This window comes from Neoarius graeffei, chromosome 20, assembly GCF_027579695.1.
Source record: "Neoarius graeffei isolate fNeoGra1 chromosome 20, fNeoGra1.pri, whole genome shotgun sequence".
NCBI classification, from domain to species: domain Eukaryota; kingdom Metazoa; phylum Chordata; class Actinopteri; order Siluriformes; family Ariidae; genus Neoarius; species Neoarius graeffei.
Genome location: NC_083588.1, coordinates 39,467,430 through 39,485,706, shown reverse-complemented (window position 1 = coordinate 39,485,706; position 18,277 = coordinate 39,467,430). Strand labels below are relative to the sequence as shown.

The 18,277-nt window shown below is 40.3% G+C and overlaps 1 protein-coding gene across 10 annotated transcripts in view; it reads left to right on the top strand.

The window, feature by feature from the left end:
- The window catches only part of arhgap44a (Rho GTPase activating protein 44a), a 101,556-nt gene that overhangs the window by 65,579 nt on the left and 17,700 nt on the right, over nt 1-18,277 (top strand). For all 10 annotated transcript variants that reach the window (XR_009650868.1, XM_060901695.1, XM_060901699.1 and 7 more), the window contains exons 4-16: nt 82-158; nt 264-375; nt 2,868-2,944; nt 3,029-3,146; nt 3,383-3,451; nt 3,580-3,661; nt 3,865-3,992; nt 9,619-9,730; nt 9,943-10,024; nt 11,077-11,157; nt 12,557-12,670; nt 12,833-12,924; nt 13,043-13,226. Coding sequence is in view for 9 of the 10 variants with exons in the window: in XM_060901695.1 (XP_060757678.1) it covers nt 82-158; nt 264-375; nt 2,868-2,944; nt 3,029-3,146; nt 3,383-3,451; nt 3,580-3,661; nt 3,865-3,992; nt 9,619-9,730; nt 9,943-10,024; nt 11,077-11,157; nt 12,557-12,670; nt 12,833-12,924; nt 13,043-13,226 (1,328 nt within the window). In the remaining variant the exon portion in view is untranslated. The remainder of the gene's footprint in view (nt 1-81; nt 159-263; nt 376-2,867; nt 2,945-3,028; nt 3,147-3,382; nt 3,452-3,579; nt 3,662-3,864; nt 3,993-9,618; nt 9,731-9,942; nt 10,025-11,076; nt 11,158-12,556; nt 12,671-12,832; nt 12,925-13,042; nt 13,227-18,277) is intronic.

Here is an 18,277-nt window from a genome sequence, read left to right as displayed (position 1 = left end):
AAGGAGATTTTAACAGCATATATAACAATAGATATGTCATAACATTCTGGTTTTTCTTTTTTTCTACTTGTCTCTAATCAGAAAAAGTTGCCCCTGACCACACTGGCTCAGTGTATGGTAGAGGGAGCTGCAGTATTGGGGGATGATTCTCTGCTAGGGTAAGACATTACGAGTTTTTGTTTGTTTGTTTGTTTTTTAAGTTCCAGTATTTCCTGTTTAGATTTACTCTTTACACTGGTGCTTTCCTGGATTTTTCCTCACAGTAAGATGCTGAAGCTATGTGGGGAGACTGAAGAAAAGCTGGCCCAGGAGCTCATTGTCTTTGAGCTCCAGATGGAGAGAGATGTAGTGGAACCTCTTTATGTTCTGGCCGAGGTAAACTTGTTCCTCTCTCTGTATTATATGAAACCAAATTAAAGAGTTACTTCAGTGGTTTTCAAGTGCCCTGTAGTATATGATCAATTACCATGAACATAATTCCAGTTTTTAGTCAAAATTCCAGTTACCATGGAATTTTGACATTTTTCTGTACTGAGAAAAGAACAAATTACGTGTTTAGTTCAATAATGGAAGCCTAAGGGCGCTTGTAACATTCTGTCAATAAACATTAACCATGCATCTCATAGCCCAAATGTTACTATGCACCATGTGTGATCCCCTTCTAACCCATCCATCAGTGAAAAAGAAACAAATTGGAACCACTAGGTGACCAAATATCAGTGTTGTCGTCGAGTCACTAAACCTCAAGTCCAAGTCCAGTCTTGAGTCCCCAGTGTTCAAGTCCAAGTCATTAAAAAAATTTCGAGTCGAGTCCATTACTGATCCGAGTTGAGTCCAATACAAGCCCCTCTATCAACAGGGCAAATAACATGAGAGAGGGTTAACACTAACTAGGTTCATCAATCAGCAAGCCCTGCTATCAACAGAGCAATGAACATAGTGTGTCACTTCCTTCTCTGGGTGTAGTCTTGCCAAATGACGAGTAAAGTTTGAGGTTGTCCCCGTCGTCTTCTCGATAGTTCTTCTACAGATGGAACACACAGCAGTGCATTTTTTCCCACTGCACGAGAAGTCTGTACAGTATAAGCAAAGCGGACAATCCTAGGGGCTTCTCTCCAAGCATTTTAGCACCATGAACGTTAGTTTGTTCCTGAACATGATGTATGAACAGGTGAATGTGCATTCTCTTGCACGAAATTAGTATAAAATTAATGTAGATATAAATATCTTATGCCAAATTATTATGGCATGTTACAAAAAATAAAGAAAAAATCCGAGTCCTCATCTCCAAGTTACGAGTCCGAATGCAGTTAATGCACAAGTCCGAGTCATCAGTGTTCAAGTCCAAGTCAAGTCACAAGTCCTTAAAATTAGGGCACGAGTTGGACTCGAGTCCAAGTCCTGGACTCGAGTACTACAAGCCTGCCAAATATTATTTGAGTGGCGGACCATTCTCAGCACAGCAAGGACACGTGACATGATAGTAGAAGGGTGGTGTGTGTGGCACTGATATGAATATAGTATCAGATGCACGAACATATGAGTAAGTGTTTTCTTTTTATTTTCTCATTTCAGCAAATCAATTTAACATATTTATTATAAACACAATTGCCCACATAGCACAGATGCAGCAGGCAGACATGAGGGTGAAAACTATTTCAAGTACATCTTTATGTATTGGGTGGCACAGTGGTGTAGTGGTTAGCACTGTCGCCTCACAGCAAGAAGGTCCTGGGTTCGAGCCCCGGGGCCGGCGAGGGCCTTTCTGTGCGGAGTTTGCATGTTCTCCCCGTGTCCGCGTGGGTTTCCTCCGGGTGCTCCGGTTTCCCCCACAGTCCAAAGACATGCAGGTTAGGTTAACTGGTGACTCTAAATTGACCGTAGGTGTGAATGGTTGTCTGTGTCTATGTGTCAGCCCTGTGATGACCTGGCAACTTGTCCAGGGTGTACCCCGCCTTTCACCCGTAGTCAGCTGGGATAGGCTCCAGCTTGCCTGCGACCCTGTAGAAGGATAAAGCGGCTAGAGATAATGAGATGAGACAATTGCCCACATAGCACAGATGCAGCAGGCAGACATGAGGGTGAAAACTATTTCAAGTACATCTTTATGTATTGGGTGGCACAGTGGTGTAGTGGTTAGCGCTGTCGCCTCACAGCAAGAAGGTCCGGGTTCGAGCCCCGTGGCCAGCGAGGGCCTTTCTGTGTGGAGTTTGCATGTTCTCCCCGTGTCTGCGTGGGTTTCCTCTGGGTGCTCCGGTTTCCCCCACAGTCCAAAGACATGCAGGTTAGGTTAACTGGTGACTCTAAATTGACCGTAGGTGTGAATGTGAGTGTGAATGGTTGTCTGTGTCTATGTGTCAGCCCTGTGATGACCTGGTGACTTGTCCAGGGTGTACCCCGCCTTTCGCCTGTGGTCAGCTGGGATAGGCTCCAGCTTGCCTGCGACCCTGTAGAAGGATAAAGCAGCTAGAGATAATGAGATGAGATCTTTATGTATTTCTTTAATCCATGCTTGTGTTTGTCACCCTGCCCAACTATGAATCCAAGACTCTTTTCCCTTGTTCTTATTATGTATTTTCATTCATTCATTCATTCATTCATTTATCAGCAGTAACCACTTTATCCTGGTCAGGGTCTGGATATCCCAAGAACTCTGGGTGTGAGATGAGGAATGGGACAAGTCCTTTGCAGAACACCACACACATTCACACACTGGGCAGTCTATGGAGCAAAGCCACAGAGACATATGGAGAATAAGTAAAACTCCACACAGACAGGAACGTGAACTGGGGACCGAGGAGCTATGTGGACTATTTTATTTTATTGAAAGATATTTAATTTTCAGTTATGTGTTTGTATCAAAATAGGTGGATATTCCCAACATACAGAAACAGAGGAAACATCTAGCCAAGCTTGTACTGGACATGGATTCGGCACGGACAAGGTGTGAGGTTTTTTTTTAAACGCTTACCATGTACCATTTATTGGTTCTTGGTCTTACTGTGTCCTTTACCTTCCCTACCGATAGGTGGCAGCAGTCATGCAAGTCCTCCAGTCACCCCAGCAATCTTCCCCCAGCCGGGGCCAAAGCAGATGCGCTCCGAGAGGAGATGGAGGAGACGGCCAATCGTATGGAGATTTGCAGGGTATCTCAGTCTACCTCTCATTTTTCCATTAACTGTTATATAAGTGACATTTTATAATAAAATACTATATTCTCTTTCTTTAAAATGGAAAATCTTGCTGCAAAAGTAATAAAATGATAATTAAAAAATACCTGCTCTTTAACTTATTTATTTTAAAAAAGCATCATAAATCTAATTGTTTTAATTTTGTAGAATGATTAATAATGAATTATTTCTGTTTTACTTTGGTTGTTTAGGACCAGTTGTCAGCGGATATGTACAACTTTGTGGCCAAAGAAATAGACTATGCAAACACCTTTCAGACGGCAAGTGTCTCGTTCTTGGATATAATATAATAATATAATATGGAACGGCTGCTCTGAACATAACAGGACAAGCAAAGGCCAGTAGGGCAGGTGGTAATAACCTGTTTGGTCTCTCAAATCTTCTGTAGCTTATAGAGATTCAAGCAGAATATCACAAGAAGTCTCTGGAGATTCTGCAGAGTGTGTTGCCACAGATCAAAGCTCACCAGGGTGAGTCCCTCTATCTGGTTTTTGAAGTCAGTGTACACAAGATCAGCTTGGTGACTTTCATTTTTTTTATGCAGACACAAGAAATATCAGTGAACCTTGCATGTGTGTGTGCATGTTTATATCAGTTTTTACTTTGAACATAATGTTATTGAAGGTGTGCAGGCATTTACACTGTGTTATTTGTTATTTGTGGTGTATTTCAGAAGCTTGGATAGAGAAGCCATCCTATGGCAAGCCTTTAGAAGAGCATCTGACCCTCAGTGGCAGAGATATAGCCTTTCCCATTGAGGCGTGTGTCACCATGCTGCTGGAGTGTGGCATGCAGGAGGAGGTGAGAACCTGCTGGTCGGACAGGATATCCGCGCCCGATTTCTGATGCATGTTCCAAGTATGTGATGAGAATAGAAGTGTGGCTGAGAGGGAGGGATCACCTTGATATCACCGTTATTATATATTATATATTAATATCTGTCCTGAGCTAACTTGATTATTGGGATGAGGTAGAAATACTTGACAAAAAAAATCAAGTTGGCTAATAATATAAGCCACTGGCAAGCCAGCATCAGGTCAGTGGGGGTTTTGATCCTTTCATATTCCTGAATGGCATGAAATTTAACCATGTACAGTGGTGCCTGAAAGTTTGTGAACCCTTTAGAATTTTCTATATTTCTGCATAAATATGACCTAAAACATCATCAGATTTTCACACAAGTCCTAAAAGTAGATAAAGAGAACCCAGTAAAGCAAATGAGACAAAAATATTATACTTGGTCATTTATTTATTGAGGAAAATGATCCAATATTACATATCTGTGAATGGCAAAAGTATGTGAACCTTTGCTTTCAGTGTCTGGTGTGACCCCCTTGTGTAGTAATAACGGCAACTAAACATTTCCAGTAACTGTTGATCAGTCCTGCATACCGGCTTGGAGGAATTTTAGCCCATTCCTCCATACAGAACAGCTTCAACTCTGGGATGTTGGTGGGTTTCCTCACATGAACTGCTCGCTTCAGGTCCTTCCACAACATTTCGATTGGATTAAGGTCAGGACTTTGACTTGGCCATTCCAAAACATTAACTTTATTCTTCTTTAACCATTCTTTGGTAGAACGAATTGTGTGCTTAGGGTCATTGTCTTGCTGCATGACCCACCTTCTCCTGAGATTCAGTTCATGGATAGATGTCCTGACATTTTCCTTTAGAATTCGCTGGTATAATTCAGAATTCATTGTTCCATCAATGATGGCAAGCTGTCCTGGCCCAGATGCAGCAAAACAGGCCCAAACCACGATACTACCACCACCATGTTTCACAGATGGGATAAGGTTCTTATGCTGGAATACACTGTTTTCCTTTCTCCAAACATAACGCTTCTCATTTAAACCAAAAAGTTCTATTTTGGTCTCATTCGTCCACAAAACATTTTTCCAATAGCCTTCTGCCTTGTCCACGTGATTTTTAGCAAACTGCAGACAAGCAGCAATGTTCTTTTTGGAGAGCAGTGGCTTTCTCCTTGCAACCCTGCCATGCACACCATTGTTGTTCAGTGTTCTCCTGATGGTGGACTCATGAACATTAACATTAGCCAATGTGAGAGAGGCCTTCAGTTGTTTAGAAGTTACCCTGGTGTAGGTACAATACATAGTCCGTCTAAAAACTACATTTCCCATCAGCCAACTTCCACATTGAACTATGCCACACGTGGGCGGGATCACCAACGTCACATCCTCCATGAAAGCATAAGAAACCCGGAAACTCCTAGCTCCTCCTCTTTCGGTGCCGTGATTCAACACGGACACAAGGAGGATCGCTTGCTCCGCCAAGCACCTAAAATAAGACGTCTTTTCTTTCTTGCAAGAATCAGAGTTTCGCGCTTTTCTTTGTTTACCTTTGGCCACGGTAAAAATCCAGAATCGCGCGATTTTAAACTCAGCTCGAGTTACAACCGGTTTTCATTTGTTCCTTATAAGTACGTACTACTGCAGACCAGGCAGTTATTTTAAAGTTAAGAAGCGATTGAATCCTTTTTAACTCAAAAGCTGTGCACATTATTTGATCAGAGACTTTCTTTTCATCACGAGCAACCACGCGTCGGATCAAGAAGTTCTCTGCGCCTCACGGAAGCGACTCACATGCGCCACAACGGCGAAACTCCAAAAGTCTTGGAACATCTCTTCATAATCTTGCTAGAGGCAAGATACTGAGTAAGACTTGGCATTTGGGCATAATTAAACCTAGTCTTAGGAATTTAGCTTTTATTGAAGTAGTGTGAATTTAACCTCAGGAACGGTTTTAACATGCAGCGTGTTGAATTGATTACTGTTTTGTTTTAATCTCTCAGTTGTTTTAATAGATAGGCTGTGCATGCTTCTCTTTATTCCTGACTAACACTTTAATTTCCTTATCACACATTTTGACCTTATCAAGGTTTCAGTGGATTCAGTACTAAGCTAGTGAAATCAGCCTACGGCTAATTTCTTTTGTCCCATTAGCATCCAAAGCTAAGTGTATTGTCTTAGAAACACGTGCCGGTCCTCCCCCCCACACACAGACACACCTTAGCTAGCTTTCCTTTGCCTTAGCTAAACACAAGGCTAATCTAGGCTTACCCAAACACATGGTCTCTCACAAACACACCCTAGCTAGCATTCCTTTGTCTTAGCTTAGCCACACGAGGTTAATCTAGGCCTACATGAACACGTGGTCACCAGGCCTCACCTGGCCTCACAAACACACCTCAGTTAGCATCCCACTCTAGTTTCTTTCTTTTGCTAAGCCATAGGCCTTACCACGTGGTCAACTCCTCCCCGACAGACACACGTGGAGTTAGCTACCAGAGCTAATCCTTTTTGTAGGCCACACACAAGGCCTCTCTCTCTCTCCCCACACACAAACACACCTTAGCTAGCATCCCACGCTAGCCTTCTGCTCAGGCCATAGGGCCTTTCACACACACAGGCCACACACACAAGCACACATTAGCAACACGTGCTAATTCTTTGTTTTACTTAGATAACATTCCTTTGCCTTAGCTAGCAACCAAGCTAGGCCTCACCAGGCCTGACACACACAAGCACATCTTAATTGGCACACAAAGCTAATCTTTTGTTTTCACCACAACACACACCCACACACACACCATATCATATTTGTATATAATGTTATACATCTGCTATTATCCATTTTTATCTTTGTTATAATACATTCCATTATTATTGAAACTGTGTGTATTTATTTGTGTTCCAATATTTCTGAAGTTGCCCAATCTCCCAAAGAATTCAAAAAGGTGCATATAAGTTATGTAATATGGTAAGTGATCATAATAATTTGGAATATACCATAATTTAGCTGTTTGGTAATTTATTATTAAGCACCAAAATTAATGGTATTAATTAATGAGACTGATTCCATGAGTGATTTAATGATATGAGACTGATTCAATGAAAATGATTCACTGAAAACGATTCAAATGAGACTGATTCAATTTTAATTATTAACCTTCAGATTTAACGAGATTGATCACTCAATTACCCAAATTGCACCTACACTGGGGTCCTTTGTGACCTCGCTGACTATTACACGCCTTGTTCTTGGAGTGATCTTTGTTGGTCGACCACTCCTGGGGAGGGTAACAATGGTCTTGAATTCCCTCCATTTGTACACAATCTGTCTGACTGTGGATTGGTGGAGTCCAAACTCTTTAGAGATGGGTTTGTAACCTTTTCCAGCCTGATAACCATCAACAACGCTTTTTCTGAGGTCCTCAGAAATCTCCTTTGTTCGTGCCATGATACACTTCCACAAACATGTGTTGTGAAGATCAGACTTTGATAGATCCCTGTTCTTTAAATAAAACAGGGTGCCCACTCACACCTGATTGTCAACCCATTGATTGAAAACACCTGACTCTAATTTCACCTTCAAATTAACTGCTAATCCTAGAGGTTCACATACTTTTGCCACTCACATACATGTAATATTGGATCATTTTCCTCAATAAATAAATGACCAAGTATAATATTTTTGTCTCATTTGTTTAACTGGGTTCTCTTTATCTACTTTTAGGACTTGTGTGAAAATCTGATGATGTTTTAGGTCATATTTATGCAGAAATATAGAAAATTCTAAAGGGTTCACAAACTTTCAAGTACCACTGTATTTGTAGGGGCCTATACAATCTAGACACTGACATTATTCTCATGGTAACAGTAAATTCAGGTAACAAAAGAACTGCAAATGCTGTAGAAGACAGGAAAAAAATGGTTCAACATATGATTGAGAGTGCCTAAGAAGAGCACTCAAAGCCAGGTAGCTGCTTTCACGTTCAGCAGGACACCACAGCATAATACAGGAGCAGATCCATGCTATTGTGACACAAGTTGAGGCAGAGCTACAGATACTGATTGTTACCTGGGATTTTCAGTTTTTAAGGGAACCACTGGTTATAAAAAGCATAAATTATTTTTACATAACTTCAGTCAGAAGGGTGTCAGTATGTAAGAAATATACTGTATAGCCAAAGGTTTGTGGACACCTGAACATCATACCCATACCCATGCTTCCCCAAACTTGGAAGCACACATCTGTACAGGATGTATGCTGTAGTGTTACAATTTCCCTTCACTGAAACTAAGGGGCCCAAACCTGTTCCAACATGACAATGCCTTTGTGCACAAAGTGAGATGCATGAAGGCATAGTTTGCCAAGGTTGGAGTGGAAGAAATCAAGTGTCTATCACAGAATCTATCATGTGGGGAAGCCATGGCCTAAAGGTTAGAGAAGCAGCTTTGGGACCAAAAGGTCAATGGTTCGATTCCATGGACCAGCAGGAATGGCTGAAGTGCCCTTGAGCAAAGCACCTAACTCCCAACTGCTCCCCAGGCTACTCTGGGTATGTTGTATGTCCACTCTGGATAAGAGTGTCTGCTAAATGCCATTAATGTACAGACCTGACCTCAACCCCAGTGAAAATCTTTGAGATGAACTGGAATGCTGATTGTGCTCCAGGCCTCTGCATCCATCCTCACTAATGCTCTTATGGCTTTTTTACTGACATAACTTCAGTCAGAAGGGTGTCAGTATGTAAGAAATATACTGTATAGCCAAAGGTTATGGGCAAATCCCCATAGCTCCAGAATCTAGTGGAAGCCTTCCCATAAGAGTGGAGATTATTGTAACAGAAAAGGATGTTCAAAAAGAACATATGGGTGTGATGGTCCACAAACCTTTAGCCATATGGGGAAGCCATGGCCTAATAGTTAGAAAAGCAGTTTTGAGACCAAAAGGTTGCCAGTTCAATTCCCTGGATCAGCAGGGCACCTAACTCCCAGGCTGCTCTGGGTATATTGTACGTCGCTCTGGATAAGAGCATCTGCTAAGTGCCTGTAACGTAATATAGTGTATATAAGAATTTTCACAAAACTTCCAGGACACTAAAGCAAGTCCAGACATTACTCACTCATAACCATTTTCTCTATTAGTTATACTGTACTTACTGGATAATTCATAGCAGTTACTGAATAATTTACTTATGATATTTAAGACTTTTTATACTATATTTATTAAGACTTTAATGGAAATACATTATTCATCTGCTTTAGCTAATTGACCTCTATGAACAGAATACATGAACAGAATCTTTTGTGTATGTCTTAACACCTAAAAAAAATTTATATTATCTTGATTTATACTTGATGGGCAAGTCCTATGATGGACAAGTCTTTATTTATGGCTATCACACAAGTAGTATGATTCAATAGAATAAACTATGATATAATTTTGTAGAAAGAAAAAGTAAAACTAGGAGATGACTGGGAAATATGAGATTTCACAACACCAGTTTTTCCCTGACACTTCTGTTCTATTTTAGTGCTTGTTGTTTGCTTAGATGCTGATGTGTGAATCTTTGCATTGCAGTAGAAATGAGTTTCTTATTTGAGATTCACTGTGATCTCAGGGTTTATTCCGTGTGGCCCCTTCAGCATCCAAGCTGAAGAAGCTGAAGGCATCTCTGGATTGCGGGGTTCTGGATGTACAAGAATACTCTGCAGATCCACATGCTATAGCAGGTAAGCCTCACCTTCTTAACTGCCACCCTGCTCCCTGCCAATGTGATAGAAGCAGACCAGGAGCATTTCTTCTTTCTATCACCTATCAGTCTATCAGTACAAACTAAATCGTGCCTCATTTCAGGTCTTATCATTTAAATGGCTTCTTCCATTCTTTTCATTTCTGATTATTTCTTATTTATTTCTTCCCCTTTCCCTTCTCTCTGTTACAGGAGCTCTGAAGTCATATCTCCGTGAACTCCCTGAACCTCTAATGACCTCTCAGCTCTATGATGAGTGGATTCAGGCTTCAAAGTAAGTAGATGCTGTAGTACCAGCATGTAAACCAGGGCAAATCAGCTCACTGCTGGACCCTAATGGCACTATAGAGTACAATTTGTTTCCTAATATAATGCTAAGGTTCAATGGAAAAAACAAGGTCTTCATCTGAATTAAGAATGTAAGCAATTGAAGCATGGTTTAAACATTAAAAATACAGTGCTGTAGCCCTTTATTAATGATAATAGTACTGAATCTTTATCCAGCAAGATGGTAACATAATTTTAAGAAGGTTTTTTTTTCTTTTTCCCTCATGATGTGTGTATGGTTGAGTGCAAAGGTTTGTACCCCTGTTGGTTTCTGTGTACCTCTATTTTACAAATTATTTATGGAAAGTAGAAGATTAAAAAGTAGATTAAAAATTAAACATATGGAGATAAAATTTTCTGCGACAACAGAGAATGTTCAGAGGACAGAAAAAAAACATAGAAGGTATTTATAGGAGCAAAATATAGGCAGATTATAATTGGAAAATGTTTATATCACATTTCAAAAGAGAACTTTTGTAATGAAATGTTAAAATACCTCATTCGACCATTTCTGTTATGATAATCTTTAATCTTGGGCAGCATGGTGTTGTAGTGGTTAGCACTATCGCCTCACAGCAAGAAGGTTCTGGGTTCGAGCCCAGTGGCTGACGGGGGCCTTTCTGTTTGGAGTTTGCATGCTCTACCCGTGTCTGTGTGGGTTTCCTCCAGGTGCTCCGGTTTCCGCCACAGTCCAAAGACATGCAGGTTAGGTTAATTGGTGGCTCTAAATTGTCCGTAGGTGTGACTGTGAGTGTGAATGGTTGCTTATCTCTATGTGACAAAAGAAGGCAAGAGAATTGGGATAAAATTGCCCCCACACCAAAAATGAAGGAACATCTGTGAAACCTAATAAATTTATTTTGCTTTTCATTTTATCCTAAGTGAATGCAGACTTTTGAATGGAAAGAGCAGTTCATTTCAGTGCTAGCCATCACAACTCTAAATTATGTACCAGATCTTACAGTATTCAAATACTCATTTTCCAATTTTCCACACCAGTATTCAAGATATGGACAAGAGGCTCCAAGCCCTCCTGGCTGCATGTGAGAAACTTCCAACAGTCAATTTAAACAACTTCAGGTCAGTGTCTCTGAATGTTTATAATCTGTCATTATGTGTGAGTCTGTGAGGAAGACAAGATGGTAGTTAGTGAATACCACAGTGAAGACAAGGACACTGAACTAATCATCCTTATTCTATCCACATTCACTGGATATGAGCAATCACGCGCTCTGATTGCTTATTCTACTACTAGGATATCAGCTCATATACCATGAGTAGAGAAAAACAAAATAGCGGAGCGCGTTGCTGAACCAACCGAGGATAAAATAAAAACTTGACTCGAAAACAAAACCCCAAAAATACAAAAAATGCAACAAAATATGGAATAAAAGTATTTGATGGTAAGAATGTATCTTTTTTTTTCAAGAATTATTATTATAACATTTTTCACAAATTGCTACGGTCATTTCGCCGGTTTGTTTACGTTCTTCATTTTTAAGCATAAAAATTTGTTAAATTTTTTTTTAGACTGGTTCAAAAGCTCAAAGAAGTTTGAAAATTACATGACTGAAATGTTCAAGGAAGAATTAAATAAATGTCTAAAGCTGTCCTATACCTCGGCACAACAGCAAGATGTCACTTTCTACAAAAAAACAACAATGCTAAAGTCAATTTGTGCAGCTATTGATACGTTTTTAAGAAGTCTGCCTAAATGGAAATGGTTTTGGGGGGGGTTTCTGATGTTTTGTGCAAAGTTTTTATTTATCGAATGTGCAAAACGTAAAAATGCTGTCTTTCTCAAAATGTAGTGAATGTGGATATAATAAAACTATTTTTCCACTCAATCTCATCGTACATGGCTTATAGCCTACTCGGCGCTACGTGCCTCGTCAGCTATCAGCTCATGTACGACTCGATTTTGTGGAATAATTGTTAATTGGGGCTGCGCTCAGAGTATCAGTAATGCAGCATACTATATCGTTATTCAGATATGCTTGGTATGCATATCAAAACAGTATAATGTCATATGTCTTAATATTTTAGCCTAATTCTTTTTAAACACATTATGCTTAAACATACCGTTTTATTAGGTTATTTATCCAGGGCTATATTCAGAGTTGACAAGTTCATTTCAGAAGTTATGTCAGTATTTATGCAGGTAAAGTTATCCATATAGATAGTGAGCTTATACACATGCTTATGTGGAATTTCTAGGCTCCCAATGTGCTCTCCATAGATCACAGTTTGAAACATAGTGTAGTAGCCACCAGCAGTGCCACCAATAATAATAAAAGAGCTCTTGTGTTTGAACCGTTTTATATCCTATTGTTATCATATTGTTATAAAATATTGATAGGACTCAGAGCAAAATAGAAAATGCAAGAAGAGGAGGTAGGCTTGAATTACAATGTAAATATTCTAGAAAATATATATTTGCTTCTTTAGTTCTCTTTACTTCTGCTTCTGTCTTTCACAGATACTTGATTAAATTCCTAGCCAAGCTCACTGATTATCAGGATGCCAACAAAATGACGCCTGGTAACATTGCAATAGTGTTGGGACCCAATCTGCTGTGGACGCATTCTGAAGCGTGAGTCTCTGCTCTGGTTTTTTCATACAGACTGAGTCCAATTTTTGAAGGTTGACACAATAACTTTGTGTACTTCTGGAGCTACTGTTTTACTGAATTATGTAGAATTAGATTTTTTAATGATGAAAATTGTGGATTAAATGGGTCCTTTGTTGTATTAAGGAACATGACAGAAATGATGACGACAGTATCTCTGCAAATCGTCGGTATCATTGAGCCTATCATCCAGCATGCCGACTGGTTCTTCCCAGGAGGTGAGAAAGACACACAATCTGTTTCTCTCACTCTCTCTCTCACACGCACACACACATTCACACATACCAGTCTACCCCTTGAGAGAGATTTGAACTGGTTTTCTTCTGCTATTCTTAGATATTGAGTTCAACCTGACAGGCAGCTATGGTAGCCCGATCCACACCAACCACAACTCCAACTACAGCTCCATGCCCTCACCAGATATGGACCAATCAGATCGCAAGCAGTCGCATGACCAAGGCCGACGCCCCCTCAGTGTTGCCACTGACAACATGATGCTGGAGTTCTACAAAAAGGATGGGTATGGTTTCATATTTTTCCCCTGTGCAAGCTGTTCCTCTCCTTCTCTCCCACTGCGTGACTCCCACACACACTGTTTCTATCCAGTGTCTCTCTGCATCTCTCATGTCTCCATCAAGGCAGCAGTGTTCTCAAGTAGAATATTGCCAATAGCTCATTACTGGGCAAGCTTTATAGCACATCTTTTAGAAAGTAGAAGTAAGAAGAAAAAAAAGTGAATTTGTAGTGTCATAATTATTTGGTTGGACAGGACATAGATTATGCATTCACTAAGCGATTCTGTGGTGTTATCTGTTCTGATTTGGAGTTTTGCCGTGCTGAGATTTTAGGCCTCAAGATGCCAAACTCCCACAATTTCCATTTGTTTTAAGAAAGACTGCTGGGCTGGTGCAGTCTCTGTGGCAACCTGCTTGATGTGTGATGGAAGGCGAGAGCTGAGTTTTCATTCACTGCTGCTGAAGGTTGGGAGACTCAGCCTCCTCCTGCAATGCGTAGACAGGTGGAAAACTACCACATATGGACGCACTGGTTGGAACACTCAAATAACCCTCTCCAATTAACGCCCTCATCAGAGTTTATTTTATTAAATATATGGACACATCCTTATTTCTGTAAATTTAAAAGTATTTGGTATCAGGATGCAAAAAATAATATATACAGTGGATATAAAAAGTGTACACACCCCGTTAAAATGATAGGTTTTTCTGATGTAAAAAATTGAGACCATGATAAATAATTTCAAAACTTTTCCCACCTTTAATGTGACCTATAACCTGCACAATTCAATCGAAAAACAAATAGATCTTTTAGGGGGAAAAACATAAAAAATAAAAAACGTACAATAAGCTGGTTGCATAAGTGTGCACACCCTTAAACTAATACTTTGTTGAAGCAACTTTTGATTTAATTGCAGCATTCAGTCTTTTTGGGTAGGTGTCTATCAGCCTGCCACATCTAGACTTGGCAATATTTGCCCACTCTTCCTTGCAAAAGCGCTCCAAATCTGTCAGATTGTGGGGGCATCTCTTGTGCACAGCCCTCTTTAGGTCACCCCACAGATGTTCGATTGGATTTAGGTCTGGGCTCTGGCTGGGCCATTCCAAAACTTTAATTTTCTTCTGGTGAAGCCATTCCTTTGTTAATTTCGATGTATGCTTGGGGTCATTGTCATGCTGAAAGATGAAATTTCTCTTCATCTTCAGCTTTCTATCAGACACCTGAATGTTTTGAGCCAAAACTGACTGGTATTTAGAACTGTTCATAATTCCCTCCACCTTGACTAAAGCCCCTGTTCGAGCTGAAGAAAAATAACCCCAAAAGATGATGCTGTCACCACCATGCTTCACCGTGGGTATGGTGTTCTTTTGGTGATACACAGTGTTGTTTTTGCACCAAACATACCTTCTGGAATTGTGGCCAAAAAGTTCATCCTTGGTTTCATCAGACCATAACACATTTTCCCACATGCTTTTGGGAGAGTTGATGTTTTTTTTTTGTTTGTTTGTTTGTTCGGGTTTTTTTTTGCAAAATTTAGTCGGGTCTGGATGTTTTTCTTGGTAAGAAAAGGCTTCCATCTTGCGACCCTACCCCATAGTCCAGACATATGGAGAATAATGGAGATTGTTGTCACATGTAGTACACAACCAGTACTTGCCAGAAATTCCTGCAGCTCCTTCACTGTTGCTGTAGGCCTCTTGGCAGCCTCCCTGACCAGTTTTCATCTTGTCTTTTCATCAGTTTTGGAGGGATGACCAGTTCTCAGTAATGTCACTGTTGTCCCTTATTTTCTCCGCTTCTTGATGACTGTCTTCACTGTGCTCCATGGTATATCTAATATCATGGAAAAAATTTTGCACCCTTCTCCTGACTGATACCTTTCAACAATGAGATCCCTCTGATGCTTTGTAAGCTCTCTGTGAACCCTGGCTTTTGCTGGAGGATGCAACTGAGTAAATGTCAGGAAAATCCTACTAGGACACTGAACTTTATTTGGGGTTAATCAGAGTCATTTTAATTGATGGCAGGTGTGTACCCAAAAAGACTGAATGCTGTAATTAAATCAAAAAGTGCTTCAACAAAGTATTAGTTTAAGGGTGTGCACACTTACAGTACAGTGGTGCTTGAAAGTTTGTGAACCCTTTAGAATTTTCTATATTTCTGCATAAATATGACCTAAAACATCATCATAGTTTCACACAAGTCCTAAAAGTAGATAAAGAGAACCCAGTTAAACAAATGAGACAAAAATATTATAATTGGTCATTTATTTATTGAAGAAAATGATCCAATATTACATATCTGTGAGTGGCAAAAGTATGTAAACCTTTGCTTTCAGTATCTGGTGTGACACCCCCCCCCCCTTGTACAGCAATAACTGCAACTAAACATTTCCGGTAACTGTTGATCAGTTCTGCACACCGGCTTGGAGGAATTTTAGCCCATTCCTCCATACAGAACAGCTTCAACTCTGGGATGTTGGTGGGTTTCCTCACATGAACTGCTCGCTTCAGGTCCTTCCACAACATTTTGATTGGATTAAAGTCAGGACTTTGACTTGGCCATTCCAAAACATTAACTTTATTCATCTTTAGCCATCCTTTGGTAGAACAACTTATGTGCTTAGGGTCGTTGTCTTGCTGCATGACCCACCTTCTCTTGAGATTCAGTTCATGGACAGATGTCCTGAATTTGCTGGTACACAGTTAGGTCCATAAATATTTGGACAGAGGCAACATTTTTCTAATTTTGGTTCTGTACATTACCACAATGAATTGTGAACAAAACAATTCAGATGCAGTTGAAGTTCAGACTTTCAGCTTTAATTCAGTGGGTTGAACAAAATGTTTGCATAAAAATGTGAGGAACTAAAGCATTTTTTAAAACACAATCCCTTCATTTCAGGGGCTCAAAAGTAATTGGACAAATTAAATAATTGTAAATAAAATGTTCATTTCTAATACTTGGTTGAAAACCCTTTGTTGGCAATGACTGCCTGAAGTCTTGAACTCATTGACATCACCAGATGCTGTGTTTCCTCCTTTTTAATGCTCTGCCAGGCCTTTACTGCAGTGGTTTTCAGTTGCTGTTTGTTTGTGGGCCTTTCTGTCTGAAGTTTAGTCTTTAACAAGTGAAATGCATGCTCAATTGGGTTGAGATCAGGTGACTGACTTGGCCATTCAAGAATATTCCACTTCTTTACTTTAATAAACTCCTGGGTTGATTTGGCTTTATGTTTTGGGTCATTGTCCATCTGTATTATGAAACGCCGACCAATCAGTTTGGCTGGATTTGAGCACACAGTATGTCTCTGAATAACTCAGAATTCATCCGGCTGCTTCTGTCTTGTGTCACGTCATCAATAAACACTAGTGACCCAGTGCCACTGGCAGCCATGCATGCCCAAGCCATCACACTGCCTCCGCCATGTTTTACAGATGATGTGGTATGCTTTGGATCATGAGCTGTACCACGCCTTCGCCATACTTTTTTCTTTCCATCATTCTGGTAGAGGTTGATCTTGGTTTCATCTGTCCAAAGAATGTTCTTCCAGAACTGTGCTGGCTTTTTTAGATGTTTTTTAGCAAAGTCCAATCTAGCCTTTTTATTCTTGAGGCTTATGAGTGGCTTGCACCATGCAGTGAACCCTCTGTATTTACTTTCATACAGTCTTCTCTTTATGGTAGATTTGGCTATTGATACGCCTACCTCCTGGAGAGTGTTGTTCACTTGGTTGGCTGTTGTGAAGGGGTTTCTCTTCACCATGGAAATTATTCTGCGATCATCCACCACTGTTGTCGTCTGTGGGCGTCCAGGTCTTTTTGCATTGATGAGTTCACCAGTGCTTTCTTTCTTTCTTGCTCAGGATGTACCAAACTGTAGATTTTGCCACTCCTAATATTGTAGCAATTTCTCAGATGGGTTTTTTCTGTTTTCGCAGCTTAAGGATGGCTTGTTTCACCTGCATGGAGAGCTCCTTTGACCGCATGTTTTCTTCACAGCAAAATCTCCCAAATGCAAGCACCACACCTCAAATCAACTCCAGGCCTTTTATCTGCTTAATTGAGAATGACATAACGAAGGAATTTCCCACACCTGCCCATGAAATAGCCTTTGAGTCAATTGTCCAATTACTTTTGGTCCCTTTAAAAACAGGGTGGCACATGTTAAGGAGCTGAAACTCCTAAACCCTTCATCCGATTTTAATGTGGATACCCTCAAATGAAAGCTGGAAGTCTGGACTTTATGTCCATGTCCATTATATAACTATAACTTGAATATGTTTCAGTAAACAGGTAAAAAAACAAAATTTGTGTCAGTGTCCAAATATATATGGACCTAACTGTAATTCAGAATTCATTGTTCTATCAATGATAACAAGCCGTCCTGGCCTAGATGCAGCAAAACAGGCCCAAACCATGATACTACTACCACCACCACCATGTTTCACAGATGGGATAAGGTTCTTATGCTGAAATGCAGTGCTTTCCTTTCTCCAAACATAACGCTTCTCGTTTAAACCAAAAAGTTCTATTTTGGTCTCATCTGTCCACAATACATTTTTCCAATAACCTTCTGGCTTGTCCATGTGATCTTTAGAAAACTGCAGATGAGCAGCAATGTTCTTTTTGGAGAGCAGTGGCTTTCTCCTTGAAACCCTGTCATGCACACCATTGTTGTTCAGTGTTCTCCTGATGGTGGACTCATGAACATTAACATTAGCCAATGTGAGAGAGGCCTTCATTTGCTTAGAAGTTACCCTGGGGTCCTTTATGACCTCGCTGACTATTACACGCCTTGCTCTTGAAATGATCTTTGTTGGTCGACCACTCCTGGGGAGGGTAACAATAGTCTTGAATTTCCTCCATTTGTACACAATCTGTCTGACTGTGGATTGGTGGAGTCCAAACTCTTTAGAGATGGCTTTGTAACCTTTTCCAGCCTGATGAATATCAACAGAGCTTTTTCTGAGGTCCTCAGAAATCTCCTTTGTTTGTGCCATGATACACTTCCACAAACATGTGTTGTGAAGATCAGACTTTGATAGATCCCTGT